The following is a 22,638-nucleotide window of genomic DNA, read 5'->3' on the forward strand; positions in this document are numbered from 1 at the left end:
GACTGGCTTTATACCAAAGTTGAATCGGTTATCATGAATAACCGAATTTAATTACCGAAATACTATAATTTACCCAAAAATACCCAAATTTAACAAAAATAACTGATTGTTCTAGTTTTCCAGATCTAGTTTTTTAAAGCTTAAATCTTTTCATCTTTGTGTTCTTGTTGTTTGGCTCTTTTGTCTCTGCCATTCTCACCTTCCGATCTGGCCGTATCCTTCCTTGGCAGAGGCAGTTTTCAACCGGTTCTTCACTGCCTCAGATGAAGAAATTTCACCATCGTAGATCTAGATCTTCTTCCTTTCTTCAAGAGACGATCCTTGAGTCTCTAGAATTTGGATGTGTCTCACCGCCTCCGTGGCTCCTCTCTGGAGCTTTATAAAGAGGGTCGCACGGCACTTTCATTCGGTTCCAACTTGTGGTAAAGGAGATTCTTGTATTGTATCCCGTTTGTGTGTTTTTCTTAATCTCAGATTTGATTAAATCACTACAAGAATATTGGCTTTTTGTAGCGGCCAGAAAACGCTATTGATAGATACAATAGCGTTTTACCAAACGCTATATCATCGCACGCTATAATAGCTCCGCCACTTTCGATAGCGGTTTTATGTCATGCTATTATTGTATTATTTTTAATAGCGTTTCTGAAAAGTTATGAATTACTCTTTCATAACGTTTAATTTACGCTGTTAATATATGTAATGACAGCGTTTTATAAATGTTATTGTGTTGAGTAAGAATAGCATTTTATTTACGCTTTCAAAGTTTAATGTAATGACAGCGTTTTATAAATGTTATTGTGTTGAATAATAATAGCGTTAGATATAAACGATTTTTCGTTATTATTGGTACACAATTTGATTATTGAAAACCTGTTTTTGAATATAAATACTCCATAAAAATCCAAAACATAACATTAATCCAAACATAATTCATCCGAACACAACAAGTTTCTCTACTAAGGCCAAGCATCCAAACATCCATACACTAATGTTCTCTACTACCACAACATCATCACATAAAAAGAAGTTTATCACTAGGCCAAGCCACAAGACTACCTAATGCATCATCAATGGTCTGAATTTCTGAACTTGGTTTCCACACTTTCGCATTTCCTACTAGTGGCACGTCAACTGATACCTTGCTAGCATTGGGTCCCAATGGTTTAAGATGCACTGTGTCTGTTGGATTAGATGACCAAACTCTGCCTTCTGCAACCTTCTGTCCCGGTTTAGAGCAATCTATCAAGTAGCACTTCTTCTTCTGACCAGATTGAGTACTGCTGGTGTTGTTGCTGTTAGCACTCTACAAAAATCAATCACAATTGTACACAATATCCATTAGATTAAACAAATAAACATTAGAATATGAAACAGTTCTAATATGAAACGAGTACCAAATCAGAGACCCAACTTAAACTGTTTTTTGCAGTCCCTTCCTCTATAGTGTCATCAAACCAAACTTTTCTGCGTCTATAAATATGATTAGGTCTTAGCCGTTTCCTATTACCCATATAAACAAATTTCCTACTGAACTTCAGCCACTTAAATGGTGTGTCTTTCCCACAGACATTACAAGCTTGTTTTCCTTTAACTTTGCAACCAGCTAAAGTACCTAAGGCTGGATAATCACTAATAGTCCACAGCAACATTGTTTTTAGTGTGAATGTCTCCTTCATGAATGAGTCATACACCTCAATGCCATCATTCCACATATCATTTAAATCATCAACTAATGGTTCTAGATAGACATCAATGCTGTTACCTGGAGCAGTTGGTCCTGGGATCAACATTGTCAGCATTATATTCTCTGTCTTCATACACATTGTTGGAGGCATGTTGTAATTTACTAGCAACACCGGCCATGTACTGTACTTTGTGTTCTGAATGGAGAAAGGATTCATCCCATCAGTTGACAGCCCTAACCTCAGGTTTCTTGGCTCAGCAGCAAACTGAGGCCACTTAGAATTCACTTGAGCCCATGTTGTAGAGTCCACAGGGTGCCTCATGGTACCATCTTCAGTAGCATTGTTGAAATGCCATTGCAAATTCTCTGCCAATCTTTTGGATCTAAACAAACGCTTGAATCTGTCCTTTATAGGAAAATATCTAAGTACCTTAGCTGGAATCCCCTTCTTTTCTTCACCATTGTGCTTGTCCCTTTCCCATCTAGATGCATTACATCTTGGACAGCTTACCATATTTTCATACTCCTTCCTGTAAAGAATGCAGTCATTCTTACATGCATGAATAACATCATAACCAAACCCAAATATCTTCAAGAATTTCTTCATCCCATCCGTTGATGTTAGAAGTACATTGTCTTCAGGCAGCATGTCATGAACAATAGTTAAAAGCTGATCAAAGAAGTTCTCTGACATACCACTTTTCACTTTGATGCGGTAAAGGGCCATAATCGCAGAAACTTTAGTGTAAGTAGGACAACTCGAGTACAGTGGAGTTTCAGCATCCTCCAACTTCTTCCTAAACTCTGATTCTTCATTACTTTCAACATACTCTGACTGGTATTCATCATGATTCTCTGGCTTTCCTTCACTTCCAAAAGCTGCTCTAAACAAGTAATGAGCTTCTAATTCTGGTCTTGCTTCATCAGCTGTGTTGTCACTAATTAACTGCCCATGCAAACTCCAACATGTCCTCCTCTTATATTTCTGATCCATTCCCCTAATAACTAGATGATCCACGACTGTTTCTCTAGACTGATGGCATACATTGCGGCAATGCATGCAGGGACATAACATTTCTTCAGGATTACCCAAACGCTTTGCTGATTCAGAAACAAAAGAACTTGCACCTTCATGATACTCAAGGCTAGTCCTGTAGGTTAATAAAAGTTTCAAAGTTCAAAATCAATCTCAAAACATTTCTTAACAGAACTATTTACAAAAATCTCTGCAAGTAACATACCTTGGAAGCCAAACCCAAGACTTGTCCATGTCACAAGAACACCCATCTCCACAAGATGTACATGAGATAAGAGTTTCAAAGATAAGACAAGTATAAAACATATCCTAAACAACTATAAGACCCAAACTGAAAAGAAACGAAGCTAAATTTCAGCAAATACAAAGAGAAATCAAGCTTAGTAAACGAATAATTTACCTGCGCAACAGGAGATTGTATAGTAAGTTATCTGCGCAAATATAAAGAAACAGAATGAGAACCAAATTGAAAAACCCAATTATCCCCAAATCGAACATTATCCCCAAATCGAAAATCCAATTTGAAACCCAAATCAAAAACCCTCACAATGTAACATACCTTTCACCGTGACAAATAAGCCGAAATCTTCCTACAAACAAAGGTAATAATCGACTGGAATCAATTACAACTTTTAAGAACCCTAAATCGAGACGAAATTTCACAAAAGTACCGTTTATAATCGAGTGAGATAGAGATTGAGAGCTTGAATCAGCTGAGAGATTTGAGAGCTTGAATCGAGTGAGAGATTTGAGAGCTTGAATCGAGTGAGAGATTTGAGAGCTTGAATCGACTGAGAGTGTTGAGAGCTTGTTTTGAGGACTTAGAAAATATCGAGACTTTCAGAGGGAAAAGCCAAATTTAGTTTCCCGGTTCAAGGCCAATTATTTTTAGGTTTTTCCGGTTCACTTTTAATAGCGTTTTATGATAATTCTGCTATTAAAGACAATGCTATAAAATACTTAGAAACCCAAATTATTAGGCGCGTGTTTTTTTTTTTCTGCGAAACTTATTAATAGCGTTTTTAAAACTACAAACGCTATCTTAAACTCGACCTTATACTTATAATAGCATTTGTGAATAAAACGCTATAGTATTGTGCTATTAAAAGCCAATATTCTTGTAGTGAATTTTCTAAAGTTTAGGTTTTGTAATTCTTTTTTTGGGTTTCTAGATTCTGATCCGGGAAGTATTTATGGTTGTAGTTGGTTTGTTTGGGTTTTTTACCCTTTGTTTACCTTGTTTGGTCTTTGTCTCTGGGAGTGTTCTTGTACTCGCCAGCTTATGTCTCTGGAAGAGTTTATCTATTGTCGGTTTTGTGTACCAAAACCGCATCCCACCCTTGTATCCTTCAATCGTATTATATAATGGAATAATTCAGACGAAAAAAAAAAAAACAAAAATAACTGATTTGTTTTTTTCTTTAAAGGGTGATTATTTCAGTTCTAAAACTCAATACCAAAATTAATGGACCAAACCGAAGCAAACCAAATTTATTTTCAGTTAACTTCTGTAAACCAAATTTATTTTCATTCGGTTAACCGATAATCCAAAAAAACCGGCTTGGGTCGGCTCGGTTCTGTGTGGTGTTTTGGCGTAAGGTTCTGTTTGTGGGTTCTTCATTCGGATGCTTGCCTTCTATAATGGCATCTACTAGCTCTCTCTTGGAACATCATTTGGTTCTCGGATGTGTTCTGGACGTTATGCTGGGTCGACCTCTTGTCCTTTTATTTGTGTGGCATAACCAGTCTTTAGTCCGTAGGTGACTTTGGCTGGGTCTATGAAAGTCCTTGCGTGAGGATGAGTTGTCCTATTTGGCGTTTCCCCTCTAAGATTTCAAGGATTTTCCTTGATCCTTTGCCTTCTCATTTTCATTGGCTCTATAGTGGTCGTGGAGGTTTGGTTCTGTGTTCTGATCTTCTTGCTTCGTCGTCTTCATTTCTGTTGTGGATATGGTTGTGTGAGCTTGGTTCTTTTCGATGCTCATGTCTGTTGCCTCTCCTCAGCGCCAAACTGTTCTATGGAAGTGCTAGTCAACTATTTGTAGGGAAGAGTTTTCAGTGTTGTTGCTTTGGAGGCTTTAGCTGTTATTCTTTTAGTAGTTATCTTTGAATTTTATCTTCTCAGCCTCTTAGGCTTGTTATATTTGTCCGCTTTTTTAACCTTTAAGTCTCTGGATAATTCTATGTACCCGCCGGCTTTGTCTCCGAAAGGATTTCAATTCTTCTCGGTTTTGTATAACTCAAACACATTCTACCAATAAAATCCTTTAGACGAAAAAAAAATAGTTATATCGTTATACCGCTTGTTTTTTACCTCGAATATGGCTATAATAACTCCATATACAAACTAGCAATAGAAATCGTGTCCAAAGAATTTACCCCTAATACAATTTTTCAAACTTTACTTTACCAAACCTAATTCCCTCATTTTTCTTATCAACATGAGTCGTTACTCGTTAGGCAAATATTCAATCAATGTGTTTTTTAGATGTAAACAACTGCATTCATACATGCAAATCCAACTTAACCAGAATTAATTTTTAAAGATACTTTTTAAGTATATGTTTTCTTCTGTTACTTGTTCGTCTTGTTAACCTCTAACCTATAAATGTAGCTGCTATCTGTAACCAGCACAGTTATTTTTCTTGATTATTTTATCTTCTTCAATTTAATAATTTCGGATCGAACTTCTATGACTAAAGGAGATGGATCTGCGCCCAAGTTGGACATACGTGTATATATTATACATAGAATAATTCACACACCTCATGATTTTTTTTTTTTATTTTGGTTAATCACACAGTTCTTTAAACTTATATTTATGATATAGCTAGGACGCATTTTTCTAATAGATAATTGCTTTTTAAAAGAATGTCTTTTTGTAAAGAGTGTACAGAAAAGAAGGTACTAGGTAGGCGGTTTTGTACATATGACATTGACGAATCTTTTTCTTTTCTCTTATGCAAATTTATTTTTTCCAATATATTTATTGGATATCAACTTGAAAATAAATTTATAGGCCTTTGTGATTTCTCATAGCATATCACGACCACTTAAAATTTTGATTTTTCTTACATTTTAATTTTATATAATTTCGCATATTAGAGAACCAGTAACGTTCGTTGTTTCATTCTTGGTCAAGTGTATCAGCCGGTTATGTAAAGAGGGTATAGTATATAGAATACGTAATTATATATGTGAATGATCCAAATTATACTAATTTAGTAAGTGTTATATGTATCCATCTTTTTGTCGTGAATTAATGTAGCATCATATATGTAATTTAACGTAGATAAATCTTGTAACATCAAATAGACAAAGTAGTTCATTTTTGGTCTCTTATGCTAGTTGTAGAGGTCTTTGGGTTCGAAACTACAAAGACATTAACAATTTGATGAGAAAGATCACCTTCTGTTTGAGCCCTAATTAAACACGTACTAGATATTGAGATCATACTATGTGATACTGATACAGCACTCGTCGATGAGTGGTTAAAAGACTTAAAAACTTCAAATTCATCCTTTCTAGTTGTATGGTCCCTAAAAATAGCATGTCTTAGCCCTGATCTGAATGAGATTAATGAAATATTTGGACCTCTAATCTTCGAAGGATAATCACGCACTTCATACAATTTGTTGACTATATATACTAAAATTCGATCAGAGACTGCAACTACATATCTGTCATTTGGTTGAAGGTTTTGTTGAGGAGCTTACTTACGGGCCTTCGGGGAGACTACAGACTCTATGGTTTATTCAATATAATGTCGCATTGTCAACGACTATACGGAAGTTGAGATATAAATCCATCAATATAATATTACGGTTTCTATATATTCAATGCCACAAGGATCGACTAATTATAATGCCAAACATCGAAATCGCAAGCTCTGGGAGGAGAATCATATACACTCCAAAATAAGTCCATAACAATCATTTTCAATAAGATAATATAGAGACTTTTGTAGGATTTTTGATCGTAGGCGTTGATCGCAAGCGTTTATATAATATAGTGTTAGTTGCTAACATCTAACCATAAATACAACCAACTCTAACAAAAAAAAAAGATAGACCAGTTAATTGACTCTTATATAAGTTAATTTCCACTGTATAAGCCATGATATTTTTTATAATTCTATTCTACCGTATAGTTTAAATTTGAGAAGATCTCTTCAAGAACAATTTTTTTTTTTTTTTTGTACAAGTTTATGTACTAATATGTTCCTTTAGAAAGAAGTGAACGAGTGGGAGACCGTGCTTGTAAAACCCCTTATAGTAGACTTTATTTTATTTAAGAATTTTATTCCAAATAAAAAAAATAAAAACATAAAGTTTGACATTTGTAAAATTTTACGTCGATATTGTAAAACAATTACATATTTATTAGCAAATATCTCTCAACGTCAAAGGCCCGGCAAACAACTCCTAATCTCCGCCCGTTACGGTGCAAGCAACACACAAAATGATACTCATTGAATTACTAATTATTAACTTTATTACATTTAAAAAAAAAACATAATTTAATGTTTCATTAAACAACTATATAAACCAACTTAGCGACCACCTAAGCATTTCCCTTACCATTTACGTTCTCTTCTTTCTCCTCCGACACACTCCAAAACTCAGAATCTCTCTGATGTGAATTTGACTAACTCTTTCGTAATTTAGGATCTTACTACAAATCCTCAATCTCCGATCTTTTTCTGTTCATTCTTCAAAAGAATTGAGAGAAAATGGACAACGAGTTGTTTATGAACACAGAGTTTCCACCACCGCCGGAGATGGCGACGCATTTCGAACCACCACCGTCTTCTTCATCGGCGATGATGCTTAACTGGGCTTTAATGGATCCAAATCCACCTCAAGATTCTTCCTTTATATGGGAAAAGTCAACGGAACAACAACAACAACAAAGCATCTTTGACTCTGCTTTAAGCTCATTAGTCTCATCACCGACACCGTCAAATTCCAACTTCTCCGGTGGTGGCGGTGATGGTTTTCTTATCAGAGAACTCATCGGAAAGCTTGGAAACATCGGGAATAACAATAATAACTCCGGTGAGATCTACGGAACTCCGATGTCTCGCTCTGCCTCATGTTACGCAACTCCGATGAGCTCTCCACCACCACCGACGAATACGAATTCTCAGATGATGATGAATAGAACGACGCCGTTGACGGAATTCTCAGCAGATCCGGGTTTTGCGGAGAGAGCTTCAAGATTCTCTTGTTTTGGTAGCCGGAGCTTTAACGGAAGAACCAATACAAATCTTCCGATAAACAACGGTAATAACATCGTTAACAACTCCGGGAAGCTGACACGTGTCTCAAGTACACCAGCTCTTAAGGCTCTTGTTTCACCGGAAGTCGCACCCGGCGGCGAATTTCCCCGGAAGAGAAAATCTGTGCCCAAAGGGAAATCCAAAGAAAATCCCATTTCCACTGCTTCTCCATCTCCTAGTTTCTCAAAGGTAAATAAATTTTCCCGGAAAATTTCAAACTATTTTCCAGGAAAGTTTTAATTTTTATGAAGCTTTTTCTAATTTTGGAAGACCCGGTTTTTTGTAAGTTCATTATTCGAAGAACCCAGTTCTTTGAAAAGTCAGCTTTTACATAAAGTTTTTAACTTTTTTTTTGTGTATTTTTAAATTTCTTAGACGGCGGAAAAGAAAGAAGAATGGGGTGGAAAAGGAAGTAAAAGTTCAGAAGAAAAAGGAGGAAAAAGGAGAAGAGAAGATGAAGATGAAGAAGAAGGAGAAGGTGAAGGAAACAATAACACAAAACCACCTGAGCCTCCTAAAGATTACATTCATGTTCGAGCTCGACGAGGCCAAGCGACCGATAGTCACAGCCTCGCCGAACGAGTAATTATTTCTCTTTTGTCTCCACTTCTCCTAAAATCTTATAAAGTAAAATTTACCTCAATTATCGGTTAAACTCGAAACCAAATTTTCGGGGCAGTCTGGCTAGATCATGAGTTGGAACTCTAATTGCGGGACAAAACTACATTTATTATGTTATGATCTCCGACATGAAGATGTACAGGTTTCGGTCCAGAACTTTCTCGGATACGAAATGAAAAAAGACAATGATCTAGTTTAATTTTGAGCAATTTGCTAGGTATTAGGTAATAGGGGTTTGTTTATTAGTTGTGTTAATTGTATATTTTAGATGAGATTAGAATTTGGTTTGAATTGTTCTTAAATGTTGGTTTAGGTTCGGAGGGAGAAAATTGGTGAAAGGATGAAGCTTCTTCAAGATCTTGTGCCTGGATGCAATAAGGTGAGACTCTTTTTTCTTATATATTTTTAAGTATTTGATTAGTCACTGATTAATTTTGGTTATGAAGTAAATTGTTCATTAGTATAATTAGAAAACTAATGTCTTTGTTTTTCTTTGTTTATACGATGAAAGGTTACTGGAAAAGCACTGATGCTTGATGAAATTATAAACTATGTACAATCATTGCAAAGACAAGTTGAGGTATAATTATTATTTGGTATCATCTAAAATATAATCAATAGTTTCGTTCATTAATCACCGAATTTTAATTATTTGCACTGAATTTTTTTCTATTTTTCTAATATTTTTTTTTGTTTAATAATAATGGGCAGTTCTTGTCAATGAAGTTATCATCAGTGAACGACACCAGGCTGGATTTTAACGTGGACGCTCTTGTGTCAAAGGATGTTGTAAGTCACCTTAAACATTAACATCAATTTAACAACCATTAATAATGATAATTTGACATTATTCATTTTCAAATCCTTTTTTTTGCTTTTTGTTTGTCGTCACTTATATCTGAAATCCTTTTTTCAATCCACCCATTAGCATTAATCAGGCAGTTTTTATGAATTTCTTTTAAAAAGCACCTTTTGTATTTTTCTATTTAATTATTATGCAATTTTTCTAATATGTTTTGTATTATTTGAATTTTATTCAGATGATTCCATCAAGTAACAACCGATTGCATGAAGAAGGACTCCAATCAAAGTCTTCAAGTCGTCATCATCAACAACAACAACTTAATATGTATAATAGTAATAATGCACAATTACTTCCCAATATTTCTTCCAATAACATGATGCTCCAATCTCCTATGAACTCTTTGGAAGCCTCTACCTTAGCCAGAAGCTTCACTCACTTACCAACACTTACCCAATTCACTGACTCTATTTCTCAGGTTTAAATTATTCCTTTAATTTTCTTGTTTGATTTCAATTTTTATATACTCAGATGATTATTATAAAATAGTTTTTTTTTTTTTGTGTGTGTTTTCAGTATCAAATGTTTAGCGAAGAAGATTTACAAAGCATAGTAGGAATGGGAGTGGCACTAAACCCCAACAATGAATCTCAACACATGAAAATTGAGCTTTGATCAACCATTTTTTCATGGTCTCAAGGAAGAAAAATAAGAAAAAAGGATTGATGGGTGTACATAAACCATACCAATATTTGTGATTTATTCATATACTCATCTCCATTTATATATAAATACACACATTTATGGAAGTAACCTATAATTTTTACTTTTTATATTTTATATTATCATCTTCCAATTCATTATTAGGGTTCAATTGTATTGTTATCCACTTTGGTTTCCTTTGGATTCCTTTTGCTTTTCTAATGTAATATTATTGTAAGTTTGTTACCTTCCACTATAATCCAAGATAATTAATATACTCCAAGTTAGGCTAAACAAAATAGACCACTTTTTATGTTTATTTGATTTTAAGTTAATTATAGAAAGACCATCGTTTTCAAAATGTATTGCTAAATTAGGAACTCACTATCACAACGTTTTTTTAATGAAAAATGTCGATTTTCGAAAACACGCCCTTTACTTTGTTTTCAACAAGTAATCGGGTGATCGGCGATATTAACCCTAACTTGGATCCTATGCAAAATTATTCCACGTTATTACTATTTTCTTCGTAAATAATTGCAACCTTATCTAAAATCTAATTGTTTACATCATACACTTTAGGACAAAGAACTTTCCGACAAATATCATTAGACAGAAAGTAACCTTTAGATAATAAAAAAATTTCGTAATGATGGACTATAATCTAAAATAAACATGATTTAAATGATCTATCAAAATACGAAAATTTGATTTTTATATTTGTTACTTCCTAATTAGTCAACATCACTTTCGTTCCTAGATTCTTTTTGATTTGATATTTGCTAATGTTAACCAGCTGTGTGAGGTGTTATGTCTTTATCTCTATTGTCTTTGGATTTGAGGTGGGATTTGAAAACAATATTATAGTGGGATCAAGTTGTGATTTCTGAAAATTAAATGTCTTGCTTGTAATTTCTAGAGATCTACCGAGAAAACGCGGAATCTTATATGTTTGCTTTTTCTTTAACCGGTTTAATCCCTAATCAACCAATTATTCGGTGATCAACCAAATATCTTTCTCTAATAATAATCACTTCAATTATTTTAACCGTAGCTTAATATTTTTTGTTGTTCAATATTCCAGTAGGCGTTAGGTACTAACTAGGACATGACCAGTCAATCATGTACAAATCTATAGGAAATTAGGTCATGTATGTATTGTACATTACTTTTAAGTAAGTATATCGCTCGATTGAGCTTGATCAGCTTCCGGTTAGTGTTCTCGATCAATTTCTGGCAAGATTTTTTTATCAATTTGGTTTTAGTAAAGATTTCTCGATTAATCTTGATTCCGTTAAGAACTTAAGATTTGTCGGTCATTTTTGTTTATGATAATAGTTGTTGTAGTCACACTTCCGATTAATGAAAAAATAAAAATAAAAAAAGTCACACTTCCGATCATCTTCACATCGGGTAGTTTTTTCTCGATCACTTCCGATAGAATTTGGGTTTGCTCGACTATTTCTAATAGCCGGTAAATTTTCTCGAGCATTTTTGTTCCGGCCAGAAGAATTCTAAATCGATGTCCTCATCATTATGTCTATTAAGTGGCTAAGCTGATCAACCAGATTGTAGCAAGGATTGTACCATCTTATTTACTAATCTAAGTAAATGTAACATATTGATATTACATGGTGATGGCAACGATGTTGTAATTTTGTACACACAAATTCACATATATATATATATATATATATATATGAATAAATAATTTACCATCATATATAGGTATCCTGATTTTTTTTTTTTCAGTTTGTGTTATATATGTAAATACAGAGGCCCCAAGTTAGAGTCTATATACATATAAAATCTTTTAAAATGCATTTTTAGTATAACAATAAGAAAAATAAACAATGATAGGTATAATCATTTCTGATTATCTGAGATTAACTGATAAATTATATAGAATGTTAACAAAAATAGAGCAATCACATGGGTATGCACTCTGATTTGTGGACTTAGCACACAGAATAATGATATAGGGTTATATTAATCACCAACTACTTTCAAGTTCATAATTGAAAAGTTGCTAATTAAAACTTCTAAACTTATTTATAAATCTTTATGGTTTTATTAGTCTTCACTTGCAGCTTTAGTTATAATTAAGAATTGGAGATTGAATTATTGGACGTAGGAATAGGTAGGGTGAATTAATTGGATTTAATTTACTAATACTTTAATTTAATCCATTCTATTTTGATCACTAGAATAAAAAGAAGAAGATGCTTTGAATGTGGGTGGTTTTATATTTTTAATTTTGAAGAGTAGTTGCATCTCACTCGGAAATTTAATGATATTAAAAATGGTTAAAAGTAACGACAGTGTACATGTGACATACTTTTTATCGCTAAAAATGTTGTATAGTGGCAAATTACTACTTAGTGATATATTGAACAAAACTTATTCTTCTTTTCTTTTCGAATATTTCACAAATCCATTAGAATGATCCATTCCTTTTGATAATACCTAATACTACTATTTTTCAAACACACTATTGGAAAATTATCTTCGGTAACCAAAAATTCGTTATCTAAAACGTTTTGTTGAAATGTTTGACCCGGCCTATTTATAGAAAATACTATGCGACTCCGGATAGTTTTCGTTGGATTTGTACACTAATTTTGATAGTCAAGCACTCACCGTATAGCTAGGTCAAAAACCATTAAAGTATCACATATAATATAAATCCATCACGAAAGGCTTTTCATATAGACTAAATTTAGAGATAATTCTCGTAGACCTCCCAAGATGTGGGTTATTGAGAGTATACGTAGTCACAAAGTGGAGAATGTGATTTTTGGACTAGAGATGGAGTTTTTGGTTAAGGCAATTATCAGACCGATTGCTTGGCCTGCTTTTAGATATCAATCTATGGAGGCTGTGTTGGCGCTTAAGTCTTTTAGGCTTTTTGGAAAATTCTTTTGGAAAACTCAACTTCAAACAGAGGCGCATTTCTTATTGCGAAGAGTGTTACTAATGATTGTAGACTGCAATCTTATGTTGCGGTTGGTCATCCTTCATGGCTTGATGGGGTCTTCGCAGAGGAAAAAACTTTGGCGTCTGATTGAATTTGAGCTTTTGTGGATTCGGCTTCAGAATGATGAAGCACATTCTTTTGTATTGGCCCAGCTATTTGTAGTTTGTGGCTTCTTTTTGGCCTCTGTTTATAGAGTTGTATTTCTCTGGTATGGTGGCCGTGGGATAATATTGTTTGCATCTTTTCATCCTTTATTTTAATAGTATAATTTTAGATGACAAAAAAAAAAAAAGGGCCCGTAGTTGTTGTGAAGAAGTTATGACGTAAAGTTGGTTATAAATTTTCTTGTGCCACAACCCAACCCACAAGCCCAACTGTTTCAGGACTTGTTTTTTACCCACAATTGTATTGATGGCATAATTTGCACAACAAATTAACAATAATTTACCCCGCAATAAATTTTTTTTTTTTTTAGGATAGAGAACTTAACTACAAAAACTATCTATATCAAGCGATTGGTGTCGTAAAGTACTTGGAGTGGCCTATTTATTATTACAAGTCTGTTTTATTTCAACAGAATTGAAGTAATAACGTCTGAAACAGTAACACACACCAAGATTGATTACAAGGAGTAAAACAGAAAATTACAGACTCTTCACATTTACTTTTTCGAATCAATGCTACTCTCTAAAGTGATTTAAAGACTCATGCCTTGGTGTCAATACTCATCGCTCCTTTCTGCACAACAATCACAGTTCATATTAACAAGAATCACTATCATTTCAAAAGGCTATTTTACCTATTTTGTACCCATTGAACTCTCCTTTTAAAAAAGTACTTACGTGTGGCTCAAGCATTTTCGACAACATGTTGCCGTAAAACTTAGCATCTTTCTTGTTGTACTCTTTCACCTTCTCTTTCAACTTCTTATATTCTATCTTCACCTCCCTGCAAACAACCAATGTTATAAGTTATAACACATCGCAGCCAGAACAAACAAAGGAACAGTCAAAAAACAAAAAAATAACTCACTTGTTGTCAGGATCAATCTCAAGAGCTTTCTTAATATCAAGCTCAGCCAAATCAAGATCTGCCGTCTCCATGTAGGCATGTGCTCTCCTATACATTGCTTTCACGTTCCTACTATCCATCTCCAACACCTATTCACATTCTCTTCATGACTTAGTTGTTCATCTCCAATTTTAATATCCAAAATAACTGAAACTGAGTTTTATTTTTACCTTAGTGGACAATTTTGCTGCTTCCTTGTAATCTTTCAGTTTCAGCTTGCAAGCTGCATCATTAAGGTTACAGGCAATCTTGAGATCCCTTGCTTTCTTTTTCTCCTCTTCGTCGAAAGTTGAGTCATATTCTATGTACTTGACACCCTGCATCCAAAACTTGATGTTAAAATCTAAACCAAAACATGTCTTTTTTGCAAATACTAGGATCAAATCCCTAACCCTTTCATATCTCTTTGAAGCTCTTGCGTATTTTCCAGCTTTGAACAGCATATTCCCTTCTTCCTTCTTCTTGCCTGCAGCTTCTATCTTTTCCTGCGTGTTCATATCCCAAGACTCTTTCTCCTGCATCGAGAGAGACGATAGCATTAGCACACATAAGTTTCTTCATGAGGAAAGAAGTAAGACTCAGAAAGTGAATGCTCTCACCTTGATGAAAGATACCATCTCGACCTCGTAGAATACAGTCGAGTTTGGCGGTATTACAGCCAGCTCCTGCTTTGATTCAGAGGAACCAAAAGCATATTCCGGCGAAATTGTGATGAGTGCTACCTCACCCTTCTTCATGCCCATCACAGCTTTTTCAAGCCCTTCAATCACTTGTTCTGCACAGAACACCAATCCTCTGTCACTTTAATATTATAGTCGTGACACGCTAAATACAAATAGGAATGTATATTATATACCTTCATCAGTTTTGAACTCGAATGGCTCCTCATCTTCTTCATAACCTTTCTTCATGAACACAGTTCCATCTTGAAGTTTACCAATCAACTTCACTGCAAAAAAACAGCGTAGCTAGTTTATCAGATCACATAGCTTAACTATAGCGTAAAAGCACTCTTCATATAGACCTTTAAAGATAGATACTAACATTTGACAACTGCTCCCTCATTGGGACGCTCATACCCTTCACCTTCCTTCAGTATTTTCTTAATAACCTTCTTGTCATCAGTTACTTCCACCACAGTCTTCCAAGAAACCAACTCAAGGTCAATCTGAAGGGTTGCATTTGGTGGGATTGCAGCTTGAAGGCCATCAGAAGCTGGTATTCCAGTTTCCCCAAATCCATCTGCATCGGTCAAATGCACAACTCAGAATGTCAGACCATATCTAAATACACTGCTTCGCCGCTAAAGACGGACAAACACCAACTAAAATACTCACATTGTGGCTTCACAGTTAGGAGAACCTTCTCCCCTCTTTTCATGGTTTTGACAGCCTTAGCAAGCGCAGGACAGAAATGGCCTATTTCAAAAAAAAAATGTATTAGATCCTTATTCTAAATACATAACCTGAAAATAATATCCGGTAAAGAAAATACTAACCCTCCTTGACAGTGAACTCTGCACCATCAGACCTTCCAACAATGGTGCCATCCTCAAGCCGAGCTTCATACTTGACTGCCTCAGTTCTCAAACCATAAAACCAATCAGAACCAACATCCACAAGACTATATTCCAGCACAAAGAATCAAACCACAATCATAGGAATAAAAAAAACGCACCAAACACTTCATCAAGGTCCTTTGGCTTCTCCCATTTTTCTCCTTCCACAATTATTTTCTTAAACACCCCACCATCACCACATATATCCTTAACACTCCTCCATGATATCAACTCCACATCAAACTGAAGAGTAGCGTTCGGAGGAATAGTCGGTGGTGAACCAGTTTCACCATAAGCCAACTCAGGAGGAATAGTGAAAATAGCATTTTCACCTTTCTTCATTGTCTTGATCCCCAAGTCCCATCCTTTAATCACATGTCCTAACCATTCCAAACCAAAGAAATTCAGAACTCAAAAGACACCATAATAAATCAATTTTGTGCATAACATTGAACCATTTCTAGGCCTAATAACAGCAACTAACCAACACTGATTCATTATTTTCTTTTTTTGAATTACTAAGAGGTTTTGGGCTTAGCCCATCTTTTCAGGCCAAGGACCAGAGCATTTTATATGGTCCCCTCCCAAGTGATAATCAACACTGATTCTCGTTTCGATTTCACAGGTAAATCAACAACAAAAAATGATACAAAATTCCCTAATCAAAAACTATAGATTAAACTGGAACATGCAATATTGCAGAAAAAGCTCCCAACTAGAACAGAGAACCATAATCCTCACACAAACAAGCCTTAATGATCGTAGAAATTGAACCAAAACCTTAATCTGTAAGCAGAACATAGAAAATATCTTCCAAAATACAAAATTACCTTGGCCAAGAGTGAATTTGAAAGGAGTTCCTCTGTCACGGCTCGAATCAAACTTCGTACCATCTAACAAAGTACCCGTGTAATGCACTGCAAAAGAAGACAATAACGGAATCAATCTTAGAACCTGATCACATACATATCATCAGATTTCAAATAATACCTTCAACTTCGTCTCCATTCTCAGGCGTATCCCATTTTTCACCTTCCTTAACAAGTTTCTTCTTCAATCCTGATTTTCCGATCTCCTTTTCCTCGCCGATTTTCAGATTAGGAGCAGAGTCAGCTTCGTCATCGTCGGCGAGATCCATATCCATCTCCTCTGGTTCCTCTTCCGGAAACTGCTGCATGTCAAAATCGTCTTCCATTTCTGATCAAAAGATGAAGAGAGAGCGAAATCGAATTACGAGAGAATTGTAGAGAGCGTAACAAGTGTGTTGAGAAAGATGAGATCGATTGGGTAAATTGTGATGAGAATTTATAGGGAGAGAGAGAGAGTGAAGAGAGTGCTTTTTGGGTTTCTCTAGAGAATTCTGATTTCAATTGAAAACTTGGAATGAGCCTAAAGATGTGTCCCGATGTTTCCAGATACCGTTAGCGTGAATTTATTTTTTTAATAAATAAATTTATTTTTTTATTTTCTTTGAGCGGGTCTCGTTTCTTTAAAAATAAATGATTTAATTCAGTTAAAATACTCAAAACACTATTTTGTTATAAATGATAACTCAAACATATATAATATAATAGATATGTATAATAAAAGAGAGAAAGATATAACGTAGAGAGAGAGATGTAGAGAGTTAAGTGAGAGAAGTAATATTCTCTTCTCCTTAATGTTTCTAACGTACAACGTTTATATATAAGAACAAAGAGATAAAACTTAGAGGCCAAGTAACTTGATGCAAAAGTAAAATATTAGAGATAAGGATAAGTAAACGAATGGATGATCATTATCCATTTTCAACACTCCCCCTTGATTATCCATTACTTATCGACGTATTACGTACTGCCTCGTTAAAAACCTTATCATGGAAAAATCATATAGGAGAAAAACCATAATAAGGAAAAAAGAGTGCAGAGACGCAATTTTTCCCTGGAATAGACGAGTCTTGTTTTCTTCATAGGTAGATGATGCATCTCGATCATTCTCTTCACTCCTTCTGATCTCGTCAATATATAACAAATATATTTGAAGAGAGATAGACCTTCGCTTTGATGTCTATCTTTTGCGTGTTATTTGCTGCCTCGTTAAAAACCTTGTCATGGAAAAATTCAGTGGGATAAAAACCATGATAAGGGAAAAAGAGTGCAGCCACGCTCATCATCATATGTCTCCCCCTGGAAGCATGTTCTTTAGACGCATTTCGATTTGTAAAGATACTTTCTGAATGTTGTAGCTGGAAGCGCCTTTGTAAATCTGCTACATTGTTACTTGGCCGGATGTACTAGACATCAACTTCTTGTTTCTTCTCAGATTCTTGAGTCCAAAAGAAGAATCGATTTTCGACATGCTTCATGGAGCGCAATAATTTTGGCATGGCTTGAGCAAGCGACGACCAAAATTTGTTGTTGAAAACGCCACATATTTGTTGCTTTGCGATATATATTTAGACAGATCTGGTATAGATTCTCCATCTGCAAAACCAACTAAACCAAACTCGGGGTTTCTAGAATAAAATAAACCCAAGTCAATCGTACCTTGCAGATAGTGGAAGACACATTTGAACTCATTCAAAGGTCTAGTCGGAGAAAATGAATTAATCCTGCAAGTAGATCAGTAGCAAATGCTAGGTACAATATATTTACTAGATATATAAATGCTCGTCAGCATTTATATATGCTAGCTACAATTCACAAAATATATAAATACTCGTCAGCATTTATATATAGTGCTTCATGATCAAACTATATAGAGTCGACTTTCTTTAGAAGTGACTAATATAACATCTCTTTATTTAGATGTTTAGTTGGAATATCTAGAGACACTTTTGTCTATCCAAGTTCTTTTATTCCAAATAACTCTTTAAGAGTTTTGATGATGTTCAAAAACATCATGCTTATAAGTTCCCGGGAATATAACTATGATATCATATATTTTAGGATTAGTCCTTCAGATATCCCATGAGGCGCAATTCAAGTCATTTATTCATCAACTCAACATCGAGTGATTTTGACAAACCCCGGCACGACACACCATTTTGTCTTAAGTATCATAATACTTTTTTGATGCTTGGACCATGTGTCCATAAATTACTCGTTTTTATACGAGATTAATATAGACTTGGCTGCCTCTTTGTTTATTGGCCAATATATATCTCTTTACGCTCACATAGCAGAGATTTATGATCCTCATTAATCACATTTGTGCACTAGATCATTTTTCTTGTCGACATTGTGTTGTCTTTGGTTCCATATTTGTCGTAATGACATGGTTAATCGAGATCTCTTTATCATTATAAATGATTTTATTCAGGTACCAGATTTCGTTGTTTAACCATCACAATCGGTATTTTTACTCCTCTTTAGGAGTCTCTTTGATCCTCTTGAGGAGTCTCTATACTCCTCTTTAGAAGTCTATATGCTCCTCTTTTAAGAGTTAAATCCTCTTTTTAATAATAATATGCTCCTTTTTTATTTTTGAGGATTTTTTTTATATTTGGAACCAAAGTTGTCTATCACGTTTTTATCGTGTTATAGACAATAATATGTCATCCGCCAGAGACATAATTTTTTAGAGCATTTTTAGCTAGGAGAAGAGATTTCCTATGAACTTTAAGTTCATATGTATTTATACGAGGATCAATAATTTATGAAATCTCATCCATCAGCTTTTTGCATTTGATTTGCAATTTATTATGAATAGTGATCTATTTGAACTTTGAACTCTTAAGTCCATATTTATTATAGTTATTTGTTCAAAGATCTTAACTATTCAATGATTCTCCCATAATGATGGGGAATTTTTATCATCAACAAGATGATATGCAAATCTTGTAATAGGCACATCTCTCATAAGATGGCTCAATATTTGTAGAGCAGAGACTCATCTCCTGCATCTATATATTTTATCCTTTTTTGGATGATATTTTTATGCGGTGCAGAGGAGCATTTATAACATATATATTACACCCATAAAATTCAAAATGAGAAATAGTTGATCTCCAATCATGTATATATAACATTGGAGAAATATTTCTTATAAATCGTTGGCCTTGTATATAATCATTAATACATGCAAAATTGCATGCTCCATGTAAAAACATAGAGACTAGATCACCATGAATCGTTTTGCAATCTCTTGGATTTGCGCTATGAACGATTCGCTTAAAGCTCATTTTGAGAGTGAACATCATTTTTAGATGTTCCACTTTATCAAAAAGCGATAAATTTTAGGATATGACTTTACCAGAGTTATCTCACTCTGGGGTGTCAAAGTCACCTAAGTTTATCGACTTATTATCGATGTGGGATTCCTTTAATTCTCCCCCTCGAGATGATAACTCTTCGAGTTCATTCATCTCGAACTGAATCCCACTTTAGGATCAATAACATATCCAATATGGATCATGTATTTATTCTTAGATCCTTATAAAAATATGGGACTTGTAATAACCCCTCCCAAGATGATGGCTTTTCAAACCTATTTATCTTGGCCCGAATCTATTTTTTTTTAGACCGGTTATACACGGGGTTTAATTTGGAGAAATATTACGGAAATCGACCATTAATGAGCTTATCAAAGAAAAATGGTGATTTGGCCAAAGACCATATAATTCTGGAGGCTTAGCCTACTACAGACTTAAGGAGAAGGTATATAATCAACTCCATATATAATATAAAAATTTAAATAAATTTAAATGAATTTAAATAAATTCAACATATTAAATGTTACCTTTGAAATGTGGACGGAAGCATGCAGTGCTTGAATAAGCTTCCCTTTCTTTAATAAAATTTTAGTGATATTTAATCACTCTTTTCGAGTTCCAATTTAGGTCATCAATATATACAGCAGTGATCACAAATCTCGAAAGAGATTTCTAAATAAAGACGCAAGGGCATATTTTATTATTAACATACCCTTTCTTTAATAAATAATCGCTTAAACGATTATATGCGTCTGGATTGTTTTAATCCGTAAAGTGATCGCTGTAATTTGACCGTACATATTTCATTAGACTTAGAGTCTAATGGCTCAGGAACTTTAAATCCTTCTAGGATTTTTATGTATATATTAAATCCAACGATCCATATAAACATGTTGTCACTACATCCATAAGGTACAATTCTAAATGATAAGAGACCGTTAGGCTCGTTGTGTACCTGAATGTAATTGTATTCATGACCGGAGAATAAGTTTCTTCATAATCAACTCCACGTCTTTGAGAAAAACCTTGTGTAACAAGTCGGGCTTTATATCGTGTGATTTCAACTTTTTCACACGAAGACCCACTTGCACCCAATAGGTTTTATATATTTAGATGTAGTGACAAGAGACCCAACGACATCTCTTTTATTAAGGAAGAGCAATTCAATATATTGCACTTTTTTTAATCAGGCCCTTGTTAGCACTGATATGGATCCTGGATCTGGATCATTATCATCAAATCCATTTTTCTACCGGGATAGCTTGACCGGTTATGCTATGTTATAGCAATTAGCAAACCTCTGTTTGCTATCATAAATATTTTGCCATCTTTATTTTGTATGATATAATCATACATATGCGTGTCTCCATTGTGGTCGGACATTCAATACCACATTTATTTATAGTCTCAATATAATAATAATTATAAAGAAAAATATTTTAGAAACTACACGAGTTTCTTTGAGACTTTGGAGTACACAAAGCATCGATTATTATGAATCTGATGCATTTGGAAGTCGAGAGACTACCTCATCTAGACCTTCCAATTATTTTGCACTGTCTAAAAATATATTGACACGTGCTTCATATATTCTCACAAGAGAAATATATTTTTGATTTTAAAGACAAATAAATGTCTTTAAATCTCATATAACACATATATTTATTCTTTACGAATAAAATAAATAAAAATAATTAAACACATAAATGAAGAAAAATAATAATTTATGGACTATAGCCTTTTCATATAAGAATTCAGGAGGCATCGCCTTCCATTAAGAATTCAATAGGCATAGCTTTTGTTTGATCGTAGAGAAGGAGGCAGAACCTACCATATATATCGGTCAATCCGGAAAAAATATAAATTTTCATTTGATCGTTAGGAAGGTAAAACCTACCATATATGACGATCGATCTGGAAAAAGCATAGCCATTTATTTGATCGTAAAAGGAGGCATAGTGTACCATATATAACGATCTATCCGGAAAAGACATAGCTTTTTATTTGATCGTAAAGAAGGCAAAGCCTACCATTTATAACGATCAAACCGGAAAAAGGCATAGTCTTACGATGTCTAAAATATTTACGTTCTATAAACATAAATGAATGTAAACAACATTAAATTTTACTTACCTCGTAAACGTTCAAGCGGTAAAGATGTCGTGCTGATAACGTGTTATAAATGATAACTCAAACATATATAATATAATAGATATGTATAATAAAAGAGAGAAAGATATAACGTAGAGAGAGAGATGGAGAGAATTAAGTGAGAGAAGTAATATTCTCTTCTTCTCCTTAATGTTTCTCACGTACAACGTTTATATATAAGAACAAAGAGATAAAACTTAGAGGCCAAGTAACTTGATGCAAAAGTAAAATATTAGAAATAAGGATAAGTAAACGAATGGATGATCATTATCCATTTTCAACATATTTAACCTTCTTATATATACAAAAAGGCTTATAATGAATATATATATTATTCTTTTGTTCCAAATTAATCCAAGTTTTGAAACTTTTTAAATTAAAATAAATTAAAATTCTAGTGTAAAAGCATTTTTTCTTTTTGTGATTATCAATGGTTAGACTTTACAAAAAAAATAATATTATTCAATTTTTCGTCCCAAATTTGAAAGTTCGCGCATTTTTCGACATTTTTCCCGATTTAAGCTACGAAGTGAATTTTTCTATATTCTTTACTCATTAGA

The 22,638-nt window shown here is 34.1% G+C and overlaps 3 protein-coding genes across 3 annotated transcripts; 1 reads left to right on the plus strand and 2 right to left on the minus strand.

The window, feature by feature from the left end:
* Nucleotides 1–307: 307 nt before the first annotated feature.
* LOC110228283 lies at nt 308–446 on the minus strand. The gene has a single exon (XM_021025094.1). The coding sequence runs from the start codon at nt 404–406 to the stop codon at nt 308–310; it is 99 nt and encodes a 32-aa protein (XP_020880753.1). The 5' UTR covers nt 407–446.
* Nucleotides 447–7,113: 6,667 nt separating this feature from the next.
* On the plus strand, nt 7,114–10,404 carry LOC9299982 (transcription factor bHLH78). Its single transcript, XM_021015647.1, has 7 exons — nt 7,114–8,193; nt 8,380–8,586; nt 8,939–9,004; nt 9,137–9,205; nt 9,337–9,414; nt 9,666–9,905; nt 10,004–10,404. The coding sequence occupies exons 1-7, from the start codon at nt 7,456–7,458 to the stop codon at nt 10,100–10,102; spliced, it is 1,497 nt and encodes a 498-aa protein (XP_020871306.1). The 5' UTR covers nt 7,114–7,455; the 3' UTR covers nt 10,103–10,404.
* Nucleotides 10,405–13,596: 3,192 nt separating this feature from the next.
* LOC9299983 (peptidyl-prolyl cis-trans isomerase FKBP65) lies at nt 13,597–17,136 on the minus strand. Its single transcript, XM_021015488.1, has 13 exons — nt 16,726–17,136; nt 16,566–16,652; nt 15,855–16,115; nt 15,676–15,750; nt 15,515–15,595; nt 15,222–15,419; nt 15,034–15,126; nt 14,777–14,952; nt 14,570–14,692; nt 14,348–14,494; nt 14,139–14,266; nt 13,949–14,054; nt 13,597–13,844 (listed from the first exon to the last, which is right to left on the minus strand). The coding sequence occupies exons 1-13, from the start codon at nt 16,928–16,930 to the stop codon at nt 13,812–13,814; spliced, it is 1,713 nt and encodes a 570-aa protein (XP_020871147.1). The 5' UTR covers nt 16,931–17,136; the 3' UTR covers nt 13,597–13,811.
* Between the last annotated feature and the right edge of the window lie 5,502 nt (nt 17,137–22,638).

This window comes from Arabidopsis lyrata (genome assembly GCF_000004255.2).
Source record: "Arabidopsis lyrata subsp. lyrata unplaced genomic scaffold ARALYscaffold_8, whole genome shotgun sequence".
Taxonomy (NCBI): domain Eukaryota; kingdom Viridiplantae; phylum Streptophyta; class Magnoliopsida; order Brassicales; family Brassicaceae; genus Arabidopsis; species Arabidopsis lyrata.